The sequence below is a fragment of the Cantharellus anzutake genome, assembly GCF_015039405.1.
Source record: "Cantharellus anzutake strain C23 chromosome Unknown EI90scaffold_8, whole genome shotgun sequence".
Lineage (NCBI taxonomy): Eukaryota > Fungi > Basidiomycota > Agaricomycetes > Cantharellales > Hydnaceae > Cantharellus > Cantharellus anzutake.
Genome location: NW_024066958.1, coordinates 782,174 through 801,613, shown reverse-complemented (window position 1 = coordinate 801,613; position 19,440 = coordinate 782,174). Strand labels below are relative to the sequence as shown.

The following is a 19,440-nucleotide window of genomic DNA, read 5'->3' as shown; positions in this document are numbered from 1 at the left end:
CAAGAGCAATCCACTCACAATATCTTAATTGGGTGCTTGGACTCCTAAATCATGGTGTCGGATTTAAACACACCGATATCTCTTTGGTGCCTGAATAGTCAGGACACCCCCTCCTTCCATGTGGACAGTAAGGGATTGCCCATCACCCGAAATCTCCCAACTGGATATCCTGTCACTTATATGAGTAGGGGCAATAAAATGGGGGGTTCCACATCGTCCGAGGAAAAGGTGAATACGGTTCAGCTCATCATGCCTGACTTGTGCAAATGAGCACTGATTAGGAACGGTGATTGGGGTGGAAGGCGAATCCAGGGTGATGTCATCTGAGATGGATTCTTTGTCGCTGACGGAAATTTCTTCTCCCATTGCCACATCCCAGATTCGTACTGTACGATCATGGGATGCTGAGGCTATCCTGGATCCATCAGATGAGAATGACACTGAGAGGACCTGGCCAGTGTGTCCTCGGAGAACTTTGAGTTCCTCCCCAGTCACCGCAACCCAGATTCGTACTGTCTTGTCATCGGATGCTGAGGCTACCCTGGATTCATCAGACGAGAATGCCACCGAGCGGACCAACTCAGTGTGTCCTTGGAGGACTTTGAGTTCTTCCCCAGTCGCTGCATCCCAGATTCGTACTGTGTGGTCACCAGATGCTGAGGCTACCCTGGATCCATCAGATGAGAATGACACCGAGTAGACCGACTCAGTGTGTCCTCGGAGGACCTTGAGTTCTTCCCCGGTCACTGCATCCCAGATTCGTCCTGTTTTGTCATCGGATCCTGAGGCTACCTTGGACCCATCAAGTGAGAATGAGACTGAGCGGACCCAGTCAGTGTGTCCTCGGAGGACCTTGAGTGCTTCCCCAGTCGCTGCATCCCAGATTCGTCCTGTGTTGTCATTGGATCCCGAGGCTACCTTAGACCCATCAAGTGAGAATGAGACTGAGCGGACCCATTCAGTGTGCCCTCGGAGGATCTTGAGTTCTTCTCCAGTCACTGCATCCCAGATTCGTCCTGTTCTGTCAGCGGATCCCGACGCTACCTTGGACCCATCAGGTGAGAATGAGACTGAGCAAACCAAGATAGCGTGCCCTCGAAGAACCTTGAGTGCTTCCCCAGTCACTGCATCCCAGATTCGTCCTGTTGTGTCCATGGATCCCGAGGCTACCTTGGACCCATCAGGTGAGAATGAGACCGAGTAGACCCAGCTAGTGTGCCCTCGAATAGTGTTGAGGCACCCATCCCATCCAGGGTCTTGCCATTGCACTGCTGGGAGGTGTTCATAGGATGATCCATGGTGTCGCCTTTGCCAACCCGCATCAGGTGAATGAGATGGAGCTGAATGTGCGATATGTCCAGCAGAAACCGAAATCACTCCATAGTACTGATAAGCAAAGCGACGGCATCGGAGAAAAGATATCGCCAGATTCTGACCTCCTAACTGGCGGTGGCTCTGACTCTGTGAACTGCCGTCATATATGTCTCCTCGGAATTGGGGAGTCGAAGGCAAATCACATACCTGGCACCACACAATCACTCTCTCCAATGCGATCAGAGCGTTTCTTGCTGCTTCCAGCAGGCTCAAGACTTCCAACCATTTGATCACCGATTCAGCAATGAACGTTTCTAATCTGCTGAAAAGCTCAGCTGAAGGGTTTTTAATTTCCGCAACGTGAAGAAGGCCATATAGTGCAGCATACTGAACATCTTCGGAGATCTTTGATTGGATTCGAAAGGCGAGATCTGGCATGTCGGAGTTGAGGATTAATGGGTTAGGGAGTTGAAGAACATTTCCCTCTGGCAAACGGCCAAGGGCGTCAATGCAGAACATGGCAATGCGAGAGTGCAAATCACTCTTTTCTAGGTGAGCGGCAACTGAGGCCCCATCAATCCGCTCCGAGATGTCATGCGTGTGGGAGTGATCCTCTGACCCTTGTGCTGCGCACACAATTTTGGCAAGAATCATAGCGATTGAATGACCATCCCAGGCTATTCTGAAGGGTTGCCACGAGCGGCTTAAGGCCTGTGTGGAAATCAACTGTGGGCCATAAAAAACGACGTAACCAAAAGGCCTACATACCCAAGTCCAATTTTGCAACACTGTCATAATCTGATGATCGGTTACTAAGCAGCCTCCGAATTCACTACGGCATATGGCTTACTGTATTGGGTGTCACTTGGGCTGCTGCTCGCTCCGATATTCTCCCTCGGATAGATGGTGCAATGTCAGGAGCAACAGCGCGTCCGAATGTATAATACCCGTCTCCTGACCCTTCAAGATGGTCTTGTAATAGGGAACAGAACATCCAACAATTCTCCTGGAACAATCATAGCCATGAGCATCTTTCATGGATCTTATCCCAAAATGCAATCATACCGGCCAGATTTTATATTCCAGCAGTTCTTCAGAGATGACGCGAAGATATTCACCGAAATCAGCGAGAAAGGGTTGTCTTTTGAATTCCTGCATGTTTTCTTGGCGCGCCGTTTTAGCAAGGGCTTCCTTAGACGCCGATAATTGAACCTGTAGGGGCGTCAAAAACATATTCAGCAACAGACTGATGGAAAAGTCCCACCGTATCATGGGCAGGAGTTGTGCCGAGTTTCCGCACAAGGGAGAGAATGCCCAGTCCGGCTCTCCGATCAATCCGTAGCCATATATCATTTCTCCCCGGACGGCGTAATTGCAAGATAAGGAACCGATGCAGGATGAGATTCCGTGATTGAGAATAGCAGGATGCGCTAACGATCCTGGCCATTTGGAGCCATAGGTGCTTTTCAATCACCTTCTCGCAAAGGTCCCTAAGCGGAAACGTTCGCCCGGTGCTCCGAGTTGATAAAACCGAACCATTGGAAAAGGTCGAAAAGTCGGAGATGGTGGAGAAGTTGGAGAATGTGGAGAAAGTAGTGGGGGTTCGCTTAAGAAAAAGGGGTCTGGTCCCAGTGGCGAACTCGGTACTTTTGTTATCCTCGATTGGCTCAATGTCATCCAGAACATTCATCCCGGATTCCGTCTCAAAGAAAGCATCCTAAGGGGAACGGATGATGGTTCTTTCGTCAAGATGGTTAATCGGGCGTCAATCAGTTACTCACGGCAAATGGATCCTCGTCTTCAGTCCCCGCGTTCCCCAAGGAGAAAATCGCACTTGGTGGGGACGTCTCGCTAGACGTGGACGTGTCGTGCAGTGCATGATGAACAGAGTCGAAATCCTCATCCGTTTCTTCGACAACACGTGGGAGGGGCATCTAATGTGAATTAGCGAAGCGGCTTTTGAACTTTCTTTAGCTTTTCCTACCGAAGGCTTCAATCGAGGAGTTAGTTGTGGATTACACTCTAGTGAACAGGCCACCAGCGCCACCTAGTCGTATCGGTAATATATGCGGTGCTCGGGCGGTGAGGAATATATATCCTAGCCCGATTTGGCAACAGATGCCAAAGAACCCTAACTCGTTACAGTAGTAGGGATGGGATACGATGGAGACATGCAACCAGCACGGAAACTAGGCTGAAGCTGCCTCTACAGTAATCGTTGAAACGTCTTGGATGCACTATAGACTCACCACCAACTTTGAAATTTAGTACCACGGTCGACTTTTTTTCGATTTCAGTCGAGCTCGGTTTTCATATTTCTCGCCACAATGGTCCTTTTTTCTCTGTTCAAGCTTGTTCCGCCGAGACAGTCGATTCGGTTCGGGAAATACGCTTAGGGATCTCATGAAGCGATGCTTGCATTAATGCGGTGAAATCTTCATCACCCTCACAACCCGTGGTAGCATTTCTGAGGCTAATTGGAAAGTGTCAGCATATCTTCCAACCAGAGAGGTATTCAAATCCCTTGTTCCAGGTGTGGCAGACCGGCTGATATATGGGGAGTGGATAGGCGAACAGGTAAGAGTTAAGGCAGTTGGAAGGCCCGCGGGGAGGGAAGAATGTGTGAGAGAACTAGCGTAGGATTAGCGCTCAGTTCACGAAAGTAGAACTAGAATGATATTAGTGTACCTAGCGTAGGATTAGCGCTAAGTAGAATACACAACAGTCTTTAGTAAGAGTAGTCGCGCAAGAAAGGTAGACCTCACCTCAGTTCACGAAAGTAGAACTGAGGGAAACAAAAGAGGTCGCGTCCAGTGGCTTTTAAGCCTAAAGCGACGTCGATCTACAAGAAAGACAAGAAAGGAATAAAGGAAAATCTCTGGCGGCTGCAGGTCCGTGCGCCCAAAATATGGGACGTCGATATTCCTTCCTAACTTCTAACACCCCCACTCGACGTACCATCCGATCTCCGGAAAAACGTATCCTTCCCTTGTAATCCCAAAGCCTCAGCGAACTTGTCGAATTTATCACTTCCCAATGCTTTCGTAAAGATGTCGGCGAGTTGATTGTTTGTAGACACATATTCGAGTTCGATTAACTTGTTGTCGACACATTCTCGGATGAAATGATGTCGAATCCCGATGTGTTTTGTTCGCGCGTGAAAAGCAGGGTTGTTCGCGAGTGCAATAGCACCTTGATTGTCGATGAGTAAAGTAATCGGGGTAGGAATGGACACACCAAGGTCACTGAGGAAGCGTCGAATCCAGATGGCTTCCTTCGCAGCATGTGTTGAAGCCATGTATTCGCCCTCTGTACTAGATAGGGCTACTGACGCTTGTTTCTTCGAACTCCAACTAACGGCAGCTCCAGCCATCTTAAAAACGAATCCAGATATCGAGCGACAATCACGAGGATCTCCTGCCCAATCTGAATCTGAGTATGCCATCGTGTCGTCGTCCTTTGAGTATCCGTTGTAAGTTAAACCGCAATCGCGAGTAAGCGATAAGTAACGTAAAAGTCGATTGATCGACGTTAGGTGTTCTTGTCCTGGGTTAGCCGAGTATTGGCTGAGAAGAGTGATCGCATAGCTGATGTCGGGTCTACTTCCCAACATGGCGTACATAACGGATCCAAGGCGAGATTGATATTGTCGTGTATCGGTTTGGGGAATTTCATAGCGAGGTAATTTGAGACCGAGTGCGACAGGTGTGTAAGTATGATGTGAGTTAAGAAAGCCGAAACGTTGCAGTACGTCTTTGACATAGCGTTTCTGGGAGATATGGATTAGGCGCCGAGCTCGATCTCGAGTGATTTCAAGCCCGAGAAACCAGTGAATTTCGTCGAGATCCTTCATCTTGAAGGTAGACATGAGAAGTTTCTTCTTTCTTCGAAGGAGAGAGAGGTCGTCAGACAGGATCATAAGGTCATCGACGTACAGCGCGATGATGCAGATATGTTGCCGTTTTGAGCAAATGAATACCGCGTGATCCGAATCGCATCGGACAAATCCGATCTTCATCAACTCTTCCTTCGCCTTCATGTACCATGCTCGCGAAGCCTGCTTCAACCCATAAAGACTCTTTTGTAACTTCCAGACAATACCTGGTCTCCCGAAGTCTGCACTTCCTGGTGGAGGTTGCATATAGATCTCATGCTCCAGTTCTCCATTCAAAAAAGCCGTGGTGACATCCATCTGATGAACTTCAAGGTCGCGACGCGCAGCCAGGGCAAGGAGAATTCGTATCGATGACCATTTCACGACAGGTGCGAATGTTTCGTTATAATCGATCTCATAGACTTGACTAAAACCTTTGGCGACGATTCGAGCCTTGTAGCGTTCGATCTCGCCATTTGATCCTCGTTTCAGTGCGAATATCCATCGGCATCCAACGATATTCGAAGCGTCAACATCTTTTCGATTAACTGGCACATACGTTTTGGTTTCCCTTAGTGCTTTGAGTTCATTCAAGCACGCTTCCAACCAAGAGTCTGAGTCGGGTCGGTTCATCGCCTCGTTGTAGGTGCGCGGTTCGTTCCCTGTGGCAGTCATCACCCATGCTGCCCCCACTGACTCTGGTATCATCTTCTTTTTGTTGTAGGAACTGACGTTATATCGGTCGTCATCATCTGGAATGGGAGCGTGTCGTAGTCGAGTCGATCGTCGAGGGAGTTCGGTGAGTTCCTCGGGTGTCTCATCATTATTACCTGATTCCTCTCTCACGTCTTCCCTTCCCTCGTCCTCGTCCTTCTCTTCTTCTTCTGTTGTCGCCACAACATGCCCCCTCGACTCCACAATCGGCACTTCAATCGTTACTCGCTCCGAGTCAGCGACCCCTTCAAAGAAATGCACGTCCCTAGACTCGAGGACTTTGCGTGATGTGGGATCATATATCAAGAAGGCCTTTTTGCCTTGGGCAACGCCAATATGAATCCCGGTGAGTGAGCGATCATCAAGTTTACCTCGTTGATCTTTTGGGATGTGGAGTGTGGCTTTACAGCCAAAAGTTCGGATAGTGGAGACAGTAGGTTTGTTCCCTGTATAGCGTTCGTGAGGAGAGATGCCATTGGGAAGTGATGAATGGGGAGAGACATTTTTGATGAGAGCGGCGTGTCGAAGGGCATAGGGCCAGGAGGTACGTCCGATCTGAGACTCAACTCCTTTCATCATTGCGATAGCCATGCTGACCAACGTTCTATTAACTCGTTCTGCTACCCCATTCTCTTGCGGAGTCTGAGGGTTAGTCTTTTCATGGAGAATTCCCATACCCTTCAAGAATGTGACGAAGTCATTCGAGAAATACTCGCCTCCTCCATCTGTCCACAGGGTCTTCAACTTCTGCCCGGTTTACCTTTCCGCTTCAGCAAGGTATTCCTTGAACCGTTCCAGAGCGTCACTCTTGTTCTTCATGGGATAGACGGTAAGGTAGCGACTATAGTCGTCTACGAAGGTAATAAAGTACTTATATCCTTCTCTCGTCTTAGTTCGGACTTCACAGACGTCGGAGAAGACGCGTCCAAGAACTTGGTCGGCTCTGGTATGTGTTTCGGATGGGATCGGGTTGCGATGGTGGGAAGACGCTTCGCAACCTTGGCAGAAAGTTGGTTCTTCGGGTGATCTTTTCCCTAGTACGTCCATCCCTTTTACCATTCCACTGCGCATCATATTAAGGATAGATTCCTTTGATATGTGGCCTAAGCGCGTATGCCAGATGTCAAGTGATGCGCTGGCTGTTACAGATCGTGCCAGATTGGCGTTTTCTGGTGCGTTGATAGTGGATATGAAGGCCTTTTCTGTACCAACAACTGTTACAGGTAGTCGGAATAGGCCGTTGTCAAGGGTGGCTATGGCGATTAGCTCATTAGACGAGTTGAGGATGTGGCAAGTCTTGTCAAGGAATCGTACTTGGGCACCGGAGGAAGAGAGTTGCGGGACAGAAAGGAGATTGTGGGCGATTTTTGGACAATGAAGGACGTTACGGATGGTGGTGAGTCGAGAAGAGTCTCCGATTCTGATCTCGACTTCGATCTGACCAATTCCAGGTGCAAGAATCGATTTTTTGTTTCCAAGGATTATCTCTCGAGGAGGATGAAGGGGGCGATAAGCGGTAAACCATTCTTGATTCCCGCATAAGTGCACCGTAGCGCCGGAATCAACTACCCACTCTGTGTGGCGTTCTTGACCGGAATATGTTTTTTCCGCAGAAGCTAACAGCATTTCAACTTTTGTGTCGGACGTGGCGACTTTAGCAGACTCTCTAGAGGGTCCTGCAGGTGGCGTTCGCTTAGCCTTCGCTCTTCTTGGTCCCTTTCCTTCTGATCCTCCGCCCTCTGCCCAGCATCGCTCAAACGTATGACCAAGTTTTCCACACTTGGGATTAGTACACTGAACGTTAGACTTGGGAGTGTTGGGTTTTTGACCGCTTGGTTTCGGTGAGTTATTCCGATCAGGTTTTGGTGTTTTAGCCACCATAGTGGCAATACCGGAAGAATGTTCTTTACGTTTTTCTTCACGGTAGATTTGGCGAAGAAGTGTGGCAGTATTCAGTTGGGAGGAGTCATCGACAGTTGCGACAGTCAGGGTCTTAAAGACCTCATATGAAGTGGGAAGGGCCTCGGAGATAGCGATTGCAAAGCCAGAATCAGAGACGGGTTGACCAAGTACAGCCAGTTGGCTACGTATTTGTCACATGGCGTTGATCTGGGGTTCGAGTGGTTTAGAGTCGTCAAGTTGGAAGCGATGTAGCTTGGAGGTAAGGATGCCAGCGTCATGAGAACCGAGACCATTGTACTTATCAGACAAAGCTTGCCAGACTCCTCGAGCAGAAGTTTGCTCTTCAACGGACATCATAGGTTCGTCATCGATATAGAGTTTTAGTTGAGTCATGGCTAACTTATCCTTTTTTGTCCATTCAAGAAGCAATGGGTCATCGGCGTCGAGCCCCTTTGGCATAACAGCACCGTTAGAAGAGGGGTCGACAACTTCCCAAACATTTCCAGCCTCGAGGATGAGTTTCATCCTAGATGCCCAAACTCGGTAATTCTTTCCTTCGTTATCAAGGGGTTTTATGGAATAACGAGAACCATCAGTAGATATGGCGGTGGAAGACATGGAGAGGGGTGAGGTGGATGGGTACGGAGTTCACTGGGCAAATAACCTGTGAGAGAACTAGCGTAGGATTAGCGCTCAGTTCACGAAAGTAGAACTAGAATGATATTAGTGTACCTAGTGTAGGATTAGCGCTAAGTAGAATACACAACAGTCTTTAGTAAGAGTAGTCGCGCAAGAAAGGTAGACCTCACCTCAGTTCACGAAAGTAGAACTGAGGGAAACAAAAGAGGTCGCGTCCAGTGGCTTTTAAGCCTAAAGCGACGTCGATCTACAAGAAAGACAAGAAAGGAATAAAGGAAAATCTCTGGCGGCTGCAGGTCCGTGCGCCCAAAATATGGGACGTCGATATTCCTTCCTAACTTCTAACAGAATGAACGGGTGTACCGTGTTTCTGAGTTGTTGTATTCAGTAATGAAATAAGTCCAATTTTCTTTGAGAGACCTTCGTCGAAAGTGGCGGGATTAGGACTTGCGCCAGCCCCAAGGTATAGATAGAACGACAGAGAAAACACAAGATGCATCAAAAGTCCGAATGACAAAATATTATGAAACTAGAATGAAAAGTAGGAACTAGGAATCTCTCTCAGCCACATGAAATGATCCATCGATACAACATACGTCACTCACAAATACAATAAGCACACCGAAAACCTTCATCATTAACCACCTGTTGGAACTGATACTAGCATAATACTTGAGCAACTCCCTCTGTGCCCCGCCAACGTTGTTTGCAATGTCTATCGTATCTGCATCTATACGCTGAACGGTTTCACGCTGCTCCGCCACCATCGTCGCTAGTTGAGTGAAGATTTGGCCAAGTTCGGCAATGGTCGATTCGATTGAGGTTATGGCTGTTGAGCGTTGTTGGATGTAATCATCCTGTAGTGATTTTTAATGAAGTGAGGATTTACGTCGACAGGTATACAGAGAGGACCATGGAAGAAAGAACGGGAAAGAATTGGAACAAAGCTCACCTGCTCTACTAGTTGCATTTGGTGGTATCCTCCATCCCCGTAAGGTTGACCCCCATTCATTCCAATACTCTCTTCAGCCGAGTGCAAGTCTAAAGCGAGTAACTCATCATCGTTGGCACGCCCCTTGCCCTTGTTTGATTTTTTAGGACTCGAGGAGGTCGTGAAGAGGAGCGAGCCTAAGGCAATTTGCGTAGTAAAAGTCAGCAAGGGCGCGGGGTCGTTCAGCTTGCGCTTATAGAACTATATACTTTGTGACGGAGGATTCTGGGCGGCTGCGGATGCAGCGTTAGACATAAATTGCTCAGTTCGATTTTTGGACTCTTTCATATTCTGTGTACGTAGGGTAAAAACCAAAAACAACGTATTAACTGACAAATATACGAGCAGGAACAATGAACGCACCTGCGTGCGAATCTCCAAGACCTCTTTAAAGTTAATGCTCGTCGACGCTAACTTGCTTTGCAGCAGTGTGACCACATTCGTATTGTGTTCATCAATTTGTCCGCCCGAACCGGACTTACTGCCCGCCCCCTGCCGCTCCACGCATGACCGCAAAGCCGACACTGATATCCGCTCACTAAGGTCGGCGATACCTTGCTTCATCATGAACGTAAGTCCCCAGAAGGTGCAGTAACCCAACAACGCCGGCGAACGCTCCGTTGCTACTTGAGAGAAACAGGACCGAAAACCATTCATGCCAATTCCAACCGGCCGACCATCAAACAGAGCCTCCCGCTCCGCAACTGTAGAAACGAGAGTTCAATGGGCATTTGATTTTTGATTCGCTGTAATGATCGTACTCAACGTTGAGCAAGCTTATCCAGCTTTGCCGCAGTAGTCGCCAAGTCCTTTCCTGTAGTTGACGCCATTCGAGAGAACTCGCTCTTTTGAGCCGAGAGTGGCCGCTGTTTTGACTGAGCATCTCGGGTGGGGATCGATGAACGACTTCGCATGGCTCCACACATGCGCGGAACTCCTTCGTACGGTCTGTTGTGGGCATTTTGGCTGCTTGGGGGGAAAGTAGGGCGAAGAATGCGCGAATTTCAAGAATAGCACTCCGTATATAATTTCTTGCTGTGTCGGCTAGCGGCGGGCGATGTAAGGAGCGTGGTGTGTTAGAACTCAGTGGTTTCGGAAGACGTTGAGGTGGCGTCAAAGTCACAAGCTATCATGACGAGGGAATACCAGAAGTTTCGTCGTGTTGGGATCGCTGGAATAACGCAGAAAATAAGATCTCGACTGCACGGTGATTATCCCCAAGAGTCTGTAGCCAAGTATTTAGCAAGCCCAAGGCCGCATAACAAGCCTAACCCACATCGCGGAGAAGAGGATGCCATAGGTGTAGCCACCATAAAGGTGCTCGAAGGGGTCATTGCGGGTGGGGACCTCTTCAGAAGTCCTCTGTGGGCATTAAAAGCCCAGAGAGTTACAAGAATACTGTCCCCACAGGCCACTCTTACTGGGAATTCAGTCCGCCTTTGCACAAACATAAACACTCCGGGGAATTTTCATACACCCCCGCACGTGCGTCACTCAATTGACGTTCGGAATCACCGTGACGCGCTCGGTACTGTCATGATCATCGCTTGACGTGATGATGTGATTACTGTATCGTTTGTTTTTTGCTCCTAGTTGACGAGTGTGGCCGAGCGAGGGTCAGCGGAGGGGTGCAATACACGGCTTGTATGCGATAACTAGTGCCACAGTATATCATCGCAAACGGCAGCGCGGCTTGGTGGCTGACCAACAAACCTCCGGATCCAACGTTGACCGTGGTTGATCGTCGCGGAGTAATCAGGCCGTCATCTTTCACTGCAGCTAGCTGCTAGTGTGGCGCCGGATGCTCTACAAACTTGGCCCCAAATCACAACCAATAATGCGATAAGGACCTTGGTGAGCAGTAGGCAGGATGCCAGCCTGAGCAGCCTCTATTGGAATAGAAGTGTGCAGCGTAATTCTCGGATCGTCAGCCCCGTTCAGATGCAACCTTGGAATACAGAGGATTCCACCGCGGCACTGCCAGATATGTAGGCGCGGTGCTCGATGCCCCCCACCCTGTTGGCAGGCGGCTTGACCGTGGAGTTGTTGCCTTACACTGGACACCATTCGTCCGAAATAATCCTGCACACAATGTCAGCCTTCCGGTCTACAATATAGTGACGAAAGCGCCGTTCCAACTGCTAGCTACTAGTACTGTCTGTCGTCCATACATCATAAATCCAGCTTGGGTTTTCCGTCTTTAAAGTTGGGTGTCCGTGACATCTGCGCACAGCTTTGAAACCTCGAACGCACCCATGGTGGTGAGGGCATCAAGTTCCTTTCCCGTTCTCTAGCTGTCTTATTCCCTGTCACCCTCATGATCAACTCATGATAAATCGGCGGGCAAGATTCGTTTTTCCGCTCGGCCAACTCTCGTTGATTAGCTCCCTCCACTATTCTGTCTATTTCACAGGACTGTTGGCCGCGCTTCAAGACCTTTGGTCTTGTTCTCTGGTTTCGGTCTAGTTCTCGCGCGGTATTGTGGGAAATATAGGGGCCCAGAGGTTACTTTGCTTGCCAACTCTGATGGCTAAAAATCGCGCTACTCTTGGCTGAAACGTGCTTCCGCTCGAGCAGCTAAGTTATACAACCTGAAAATCAGATGCACCAAGTGCTGTACTCGACTTGACCCTCAGATTCACATGTTTGCAACACACTGAATCAGTTTTTTCATTCATCCGTCTCCGGCGGATGGAGAGCAACAGGTACGGCGACCTAGCCCCCAGGGTGACTTGGGTGCGCGGGCGGAAGTTAGAAAGGGGGTGCAGACGTGGAGAAGGTGTTGTACGATTCGGGATTTGGTACGACACACGAACGGGATGTCGATCTGCAGCTATTTTCCGACGTACATGGAGATGCATACTACCTTTTCGTAAGTCAACTGTGCTCAAACACGCGTCGCTACCACTAGCCTAAATACTTAAAAATGCAGAGGACCAGGAAGTGCCTCTAGGCTTTTTATGGTCCATAAATCAACTCCCCCCGTCGGGAGTGAAACGATCATCACCATCTCTTTGATAAATAGCAGTTCCGTTCATCCTTCCGCCTCCTCTCTCTTCCCAACGACGGCGCCGCAACCAATAGCTCAAAACACCTGCATAATTAAATCATGACCTGTATGAGGCCCATATGTAGCTTTCGCATGGATCGTCAAATTCTCCGTTCTTCGCTTAACATTCTTCATGCACTTTGGCGGCTCGTACTCTTGCTATGTCTCTGTGTGCCCAACCCACGCACGGGGTTCGATGGTTCGAGTTTGTTGGCGGGGAGTGCTCGGAGCAGGACATTGCTTGCTGGGATTTGGAATGGTGGACGAGGGAGCATGCTCAAAACTCGTGATACTGCAGTATCCTCGGGAATTTTATGGTGGTTAATATCACTATTGCCACTTATTGTTATTAATGTGAGCACGATCCACGAGCTCTTCTGACTGGGTACGAGTCTGATTTCCCTATGGCTCGGCGACCCATCACTGACTCGAACAGAAACAACACTTCTTGAAACAACACCGTTGAGGAATTATGGTGAGATTCAAAAGCGTATTTCCAATGCATGCGGCGCTCAAGCGCTCCGGCCATCAACAAGCACATGGTCGATGTTGATTTATCAGATTCTGATTGAACCAATCGTCGAGTCCCGAAATTAAGAGTCTGAGGTTCATGCAAGACCTCGCGAAACATGACAATCAATTGATATTCCAATAGTTTATGCCAGGGAGGTCCTGACACGGACCTGCTCACGGACTTCTTTGCCGAGTTGTTACAAGCTTAACATACTTTCGGTCACAGTGGCCCAATGTGCCCCGCAACTGGGTTGGACCGGGCACCCCACACATACTATTCCATATTCCAAGGACATCGTTGATTTCCAATGACTGAAGACTGCAGAAGGAAAACGAAATGATGAAAAAGGAAATGGTGCATCAACGACCTTTGCTTTTGTGCCTATGTATTTTAGAGAAAAGGAACTATAGCATAAAACCCATTATAGCACCACTTTTTTCTCCCCTGATATGGATAAGTCAAAGCAATTATATAAACGTTATGGGCCGCATCGGTAACGCCTCCGCCCTTGCCTACTACTTCAATTTGGCAGGGATCGCTTGAGTGGGGTACGAGAGGGAGGTTGTACTTGGGAGAGGAAGATATCACATTGATTATGCCTAAAGTGAATGCGCGTCTGCAATCTGTAAAGAAAAATTAGTCATTCGAAAAAAAGGTAGTAAAGTTGTCGATCTCAAGAGCAATCCACTCACAATATCTTAATTGGGGCTCGGACTCCTAAATCATGATGTCGGATTTAAACACACCGATATCTCTTTGGTGCTGAATAGTCTGAACACGCCCTCCCTCCATGTGGACAGTAATGGATTGCCCATCACCCCAAAATCTCCCAAGTGGATATCCTGTCGCTTATATGAGTAGGGGCGATAAAATGGGGGTTCCACATGTTCCGAGGAAAAGGTGAATATGGTTCAGCTCATCATGCCTGACTTGTGCAAATGAGCACTGATTAGGAACAGTGATTGGGTTGGAAGGCGAATCCAGGGTGATGTCATCTGAGATGGATTCTTCGTCGCTGACGGATATTTCTTCTCCCATTGCCACATCCCAGATTCGTACTGTGTGATCACGGGATACTGAGGCTATCCTGGATCCATCAGATGAGAATGACACCGAGTGGACCCAGTCAGTGTGTCCTCGGAGGACTTTGAGTTCCTCCCCAGTCACCGCATCCCAGATTCGTACTGTCTTGTCATCGGATGCTGAGGCTACCCTGGATCCATCAGATGAGAATGACACCGAGCAGACCAGGTCAGTGTGTCTCGGAGACTTTGAGTTCTTCCCAGTCACTGCATCCCAGATTCGTACCGTCTTGTCAAAAGATGCTGAGGTTACCCCCGGATTCACCAGATGAGAATGACACCGAGTGACCCAGCCAGTGGTCCTCGGAGGACTTTGTTCTTCCCCAGTCACTGCATCCAGATCGTACTGTCTGTCATGGAGCTGAGGCACCTGGCATCAGATGAGAATGAGCGGTAGACCGGTGGTGTGTCCTCGGAGGATTGGAGTTTTCCCCAGTTGCTGCATCCCAGATTCGTACTGTGCTGTCCCAGATGCTGAGGCTACCCTGGATCCATCAGATGAGAATGATACCGAGTGGACCCACCCAGTGTGTCCTCGGAGGACCTTGAGTTCTTCCCCAGTCGCTGCATCCCAGATTCGTCCTGTTTTGTCATCGATCCCGAGGCTACCTTGGACCCACCAAGTGAGAATGAGACTGAGCGGACCCAGTCAGTGTGCCCTTGGAGGACCTTAAGTTCTTCCCCAATTATTGCATCCCAGATTCGTGCTGTATGGTCATTGGATCCCAAGGCTACCTTGGACCCATCAGGTGAGAATGAGACCGAGTGGACCGAACCAGCGCGCCCTCGAATGGTGTTGAGGCACCCATCCCATCCAGAGTCTTGCCATTGCACTGCTGGGAGGTGTTCATAGGATGATCCATGGTGTCGCCTTCCCAACCCGCATCAGGTGAATGAGATGGAGCTGAATGTGCGATATGTCCAGCAGAAACCGAAATCACTCCATAGTACTGGTAAGCAAAGCGACGGCATTGCAATAGAGGTCGGAAGCAAAGATGTCGCCAGATTCTGACCTCCTAACTGACAGTGGCTCTGACTCTGTGAACTGCCGTCTATATATCTCCTCGCATTGGGGAGTCGAAGGCAAATCACATACATGGCACCACACAATCACTCTCTCCAATGCGATCAGGGGGTTTCTTGCTGCTTCCAGCAGACTCAGACTTCCACCATTTGATCACCGATTCAGCAATGAATGTTTCTAATCTGCTGAAAAGCTCAGCTGAGGGTTTTCAATTTCCACAACATGGAGAAGGCCAAATAATGCAGCATATTGAACATCGGATGAGATCTTTGACCGGATCTGAGAAGCGAGATCTGGGATGTCGGAGTTGAGGATTAGAGGGTTGGGAAGTTGGAGAACATTTTCCTCTGGTAAACAGCAAGGGCGTCAATGCAGAATATGGCAATGCGAGAGTGCAAACCACTCTTTTCTAAGTGCGTGGTAAGTGAGGAGCCATCGATCCCCATTAGGATGTTTCGTATGTCATGGTGAATATCTAACCCTTGCACTGCATACACATTTTGGCAAGAAATATGGTGATTGAATTAGCAAGCCACCTCTTGGCTTCACGCTCCTCAAGGGTTTCCATGAATGGCTTAAGGACTGTGGAAATCAAACCGTGGGCCACAGAAAACCGACAGAAAAAGGTCCACATACCCCAGCTGGACTTTGTAATGCTGTCATAATCTGATGATAGGTTACTAAGCAGCCTCCCGATTCACTATGACATATGGCTTACTGTATTGGGTGTCACTTGGGCTGCTGCTCGCTCCGATATTCTCCCTCGGATAAATGGTGCAGTGTAGGGAGCAACAGCGCTCCGAATGTATAATACCCGTCTCCTGATCCTCCAAGATGCTCTTGCAATAGGGAACAGAACATCCAACAGTTCTCCTGGAGCAATTACGGCTATGAGCATCTTTCATGGGTCTTTCCCCGAAATGGAGTCATACCGGCCAGATTTTATACTCCAGCAGTTCTTCAGAGATGACGCGAAGATATTCACCGAAATCAGCGAGAAAGGGCGGTCTTTTGAATTCCTGCGTGTTTTCTTGGCGTGCCCTTCCAGCGAGGGCTTCCTTTAGATGCCGACAGCTGGGCCTGTAGGGGCATCAAAACATATTCAGCAACGGATCAATGACGAAGTCCTACCGTATCATAGGCAGGAGATGTGCCGAGTTTCCGCACAAGTGAGAGAATGCCCAGTCCGGCCTCCGATCAATTCGTAGCCATATATCCTTTCTCCCCGGACGGCGTAATTGCAAGATAAGGAACCGATGCAGGATGAGATTCCGTGATTGAGAATAGCAGGATGAGCTAACGATCCTGGCCATTTGGAGCCATAGGTGCTTTTCAATCACTTTCTCGCAAAGATCCCTCAGGGGAAATGTCCGCCCGTGCTCCGGGTCGATGGGGCCGGACCATTGGAAAACGTCGAAAAGTCGGAGACGGTGGAGAAGTTGGAGAATGTAGAGAAAGTAGTGGGGGTTCGCTTAAGAAAAAAGGGTCTGGTTCCAGTGGCGAACCTGGTACTTTTGTTATCTTCGATTGGCTCAATATCATCCAAAACATTCCATCCGGATTCCGTCTCAAAGAAAGCATCCTAAGGGGAACGGATGATGGTTCTTTGGTCAAGATGATTAATCGGGCGCCAATCAGTTACTCACGGCAAGTGGATCCTCGTCTTCAGTCCCCGCGTCCCCAAGGAGAAAATGGCACTTGGTGGGGACGTCTCGCTAGACGTGGACGTGTCGTGCAGTGCATGATGAACGGAATCGAATCCTCATCCGTTTCTTCGACAACACGTGGGAGGGGCATCTAGTGTAAATTAGCGAAGCGGTCTTTGACCTTTTGTTCGGCTTTTCCTACCTAAGGCTTCAATCGACGACGTACAGTTAGTTGTGGATCACACTCTAGAGAACAGGCCGCCAGCGCCACCTAGTCGTATCGGTAATATATGCGGTGCTCGGGCGGTGAGGGATATATATCCTAGCCCGATTTGGCAACAAAGAACCATAAGTTGTCACAGTAGTAGTCGGGATGGGGATACGATGGAGACGTGCAACCTGCACGGAAACTAAGCTGAAGCTGCCTCTACGGTAATCTTTGGAGGCACATAAACCACCACCAATTCTGAAATTTAGTACCGCGGTCGACTCTTTTTCGATGTTCAGTCGAGCTCGGTTCTCACATTTCTCGCCACAATGGTCCCTTTTTTCTCTGTTCAGGCTCGTCTGCCCGGACAGTCGATTCAGTTCGGAGACTCATGAGAACAGCTCCGTTCAGCGCTTAGGGATCACATGAAGCGATGCTTGCAATGGGATGAAATCTTCATCACCGTCACAACTCGTGGTACCATTTTTGAGGTCAATTGGAAACTGTCAGCATGTATTCCAACCAGAGAGGCATTCAAATCCCTTGTTCCAGGTGTGGCAAACCAGCTGATATATGGGGAGTGGATAGGCGAACAGATAAGAGTTAAGGCAGTTGGAAGACCTGCGGGGAGGGAAGAATGAATGGGTGTACGTAGCTCATCGTGTTTCTGAGTTGTTGTATTCAGCAGTGAAATAAGTCCAATTTTCTCTGAGAGACCTTCGTCGAAAGTGGCGGGATAAGGGCTTGCGCCAGCCCCAAGGTATAGATAGAACGACAAAGAAAACACAAGATGCATCAAAAGTCCGAATGACAAAGTATTATGAAACTAGAATGAAAAGTAGGAACTAGGAATCTCTATCAGCCACATGAAATGATCCATCGATACAACATACGTCACTCACAAATACAATAAGCACACCGAAAACCTTCATCATTAACCACCTGTTGGAACTGATACTAGCATAATACTTGAGCAACTCCCTCTGTGCCCCGCCAACGTTGTTTGCAATGTCTATCGTATCTGCATCTATACGCTGAACGGTTTCACGCTGCTCCGCCACCATCGTCGCTAGTTGAGTGAAGATTTGGCCAAGCTCGGCGATGGTCGATTCGATCGAGGTGATGGCTGTTGAGCGTTGTTGGATGTAATCATCCTATTTTTTTTTTGGTGATTTTTAGTAAAGTGAGGATTTACGTCGACAGGTACACAGAGAGGACGGTGGAAGAAAGATTCGGAGCTCACCTGCTGCTCTACTAGTTGCATTTGGTGGTATCCTCCATCCCCGTAAGGTTGACCCCCATTCATCCCAATACTCTCTTCAGCCGAGTGCAAGTCTAAAGCGAGTAACTCATCATCGTTGGCACGCCCCTTGCCCTTATTTGATTTTTTAGGACTCGAGGAGGTCGTGAAGAGGAGCGAGCCTAAGGCAATTTGCGTAGCAAAAGTCAGCAAGGGCGCGGGGTCGTTCAGCTTGCGCTTATAGTAGAACTATATACTTTGTGACGGAGGATTCTGGGCGGCTGCGGATGCAGCGTTAGACATAAATTGCTCAGTTCGATTTTTGGACTCTTTCATATTCTGTGTACGTAGAATAAAAACGTATCAACTGACAAATATACGAGGAGGGACAATGAGCGCACCTGCGTGCGAATCTCCAAGACCTCTTTAAAGTTAATGCTCGTCGACGCCAACTTGCTTTGCAGCAGTGTGACCACATTCGTATTGTGTTCATCGATTTGTTTGCTCGAACCGGATTTATTGCCTGCTTTTTGTTGCTTCACGTATGACTGCAAAGCCGATATTTGCTTATTAAGGTTGGCGATATCTTGCTTTATTATGAATGTAAGTTCCTAGTAACCCAACAACGTCGGTGAATGCTTTGTTGCTATTGGAGAGAAACAGAATCGAAAACTATTCACGCTAATTTCAACTGGCCGATCATCAAACAGAGTCTTTCGCTTCGCAACTGTAAAAAACGAGAGTTCAATGGGCATTTGATTTTTGATTCCCTGTAATGACTGTACTCAACGTTGAGCAAGCTTATCCAGCTTTGCCGCAGTAGTCGCCAAGTCCTTTCCTATAGTTGACGCCATTCGAGAGAACTCGCTCTTTTGAGTCGAGAGTGGCCGCTGTTTTGACTGAGTATCACGGGTGGGGATCGATGAACGACTTCGCATGGACTCGACACATGCGCGGAACTCTTTCGTACGGTCTGTCGTGGGCATTTTGGCTGCTTGGGGGGGGGGAAAGTAGGGTGAAGAATGCGCGAATTTCAAGAATAGCACTCCGTATATAATTTCTTGCTGCGTCAGCTAGCGGTGGGCGATGTAAGGAGCGTGGTGTGTTGTTAGAACTCAGTGGTTTCGGAAGACGTTGTGGTGTTGTGAAGGGAACTGAATTAGCCGTGCCATAGCTCACGTGACCACGCTGGAATTCTGGCGTGTAAGTATTTCCAGTTCCCGCCTTTTTCACGACGTGGTTT

At 48.7% G+C, this 19,440-nt stretch overlaps 7 protein-coding genes across 7 annotated transcripts; 2 read left to right on the top strand and 5 right to left on the bottom strand.

Annotated features, from left to right (window-relative positions):
- Window positions 1–63: 63 nt before the first annotated feature.
- EI90DRAFT_3118497 (WD40-repeat-containing domain protein) lies at window positions 64–3,248 on the bottom strand (the record flags this gene model as incomplete). The annotated part of the gene is made up of 7 exons (XM_039063111.1): window positions 64–1,461; window positions 1,522–2,025; window positions 2,083–2,112; window positions 2,165–2,320; window positions 2,380–2,526; window positions 2,579–3,031; window positions 3,096–3,248. The coding sequence occupies 7 exons, from the start codon at window positions 3,246–3,248 to the stop codon at window positions 64–66; spliced, it is 2,841 nt and encodes a 946-aa protein (XP_038920298.1).
- A 5,743-nt stretch (window positions 3,249–8,991) lies between these two features.
- On the bottom strand, window positions 8,992–10,360 carry EI90DRAFT_3013373 (t-SNARE; the record flags this gene model as incomplete). The annotated part of the gene is made up of 5 exons (XM_039056655.1): window positions 8,992–9,300; window positions 9,396–9,571; window positions 9,644–9,725; window positions 9,798–10,138; window positions 10,201–10,360. 5 exons carry the CDS (start codon window positions 10,358–10,360, stop codon window positions 8,992–8,994), a joined length of 1,068 nt encoding a protein of 355 aa, XP_038920297.1.
- Window positions 10,361–10,520: 160 nt separating this feature from the next.
- EI90DRAFT_3286792 (uncharacterized protein) lies at window positions 10,521–12,837 on the top strand. The gene is made up of 9 exons (XM_039067026.1): window positions 10,521–10,919; window positions 11,028–11,078; window positions 11,102–11,185; window positions 11,214–11,288; window positions 11,366–11,590; window positions 11,848–11,915; window positions 12,100–12,139; window positions 12,190–12,306; window positions 12,367–12,837. Exons 1-9 carry the CDS (start codon window positions 10,566–10,568, stop codon window positions 12,385–12,387), a joined length of 1,035 nt encoding a protein of 344 aa, XP_038920296.1. The 5' UTR covers window positions 10,521–10,565; the 3' UTR covers window positions 12,388–12,837.
- Window positions 12,450–13,129, top strand: EI90DRAFT_2534240 (uncharacterized protein). The gene is made up of 2 exons (XM_039053192.1): window positions 12,450–12,958; window positions 13,020–13,129. The coding sequence occupies exon 1, from the start codon at window positions 12,544–12,546 to the stop codon at window positions 12,862–12,864; it is 321 nt and encodes a 106-aa protein (XP_038920295.1). The 5' UTR covers window positions 12,450–12,543; the 3' UTR covers window positions 12,865–12,958; window positions 13,020–13,129.
- A 939-nt stretch (window positions 13,130–14,068) lies between these two features.
- On the bottom strand, window positions 14,069–17,173 carry EI90DRAFT_3041377 (uncharacterized protein). The gene is given in 17 exon segments (XM_039059096.1): window positions 14,069–14,191; window positions 14,407–14,490; window positions 15,176–15,218; window positions 15,238–15,296; window positions 15,323–15,450; window positions 15,504–15,578; window positions 15,601–15,685; window positions 15,740–15,803; window positions 15,837–15,976; window positions 16,036–16,161; window positions 16,235–16,294; window positions 16,405–16,442; window positions 16,505–16,685; window positions 16,750–16,766; window positions 16,802–16,864; window positions 16,888–16,900; window positions 16,952–17,173. The coding sequence occupies 15 exon segments, from the start codon at window positions 16,898–16,900 to the stop codon at window positions 14,407–14,409; spliced, it is 1,176 nt and encodes a 391-aa protein (XP_038920294.1). The 5' UTR covers window positions 16,952–17,173; the 3' UTR covers window positions 14,069–14,191.
- EI90DRAFT_2534043 (uncharacterized protein) lies at window positions 17,142–17,809 on the bottom strand. The gene has a single exon (XM_039053191.1). The coding sequence runs from the start codon at window positions 17,751–17,753 to the stop codon at window positions 17,379–17,381; it is 375 nt and encodes a 124-aa protein (XP_038920293.1). The 5' UTR covers window positions 17,754–17,809; the 3' UTR covers window positions 17,142–17,378.
- On the bottom strand, window positions 17,687–19,361 carry EI90DRAFT_2534266 (t-SNARE). The gene is made up of 7 exons (XM_039053193.1): window positions 18,988–19,361; window positions 18,878–18,924; window positions 18,599–18,808; window positions 18,455–18,536; window positions 18,201–18,379; window positions 17,851–18,111; window positions 17,687–17,802 (listed from the first exon to the last, which is right to left on the bottom strand). The coding sequence occupies exons 1-7, from the start codon at window positions 19,181–19,183 to the stop codon at window positions 17,776–17,778; spliced, it is 1,002 nt and encodes a 333-aa protein (XP_038920292.1). The 5' UTR covers window positions 19,184–19,361; the 3' UTR covers window positions 17,687–17,775.
- Window positions 19,362–19,440: the final 79 nt, after the last annotated feature.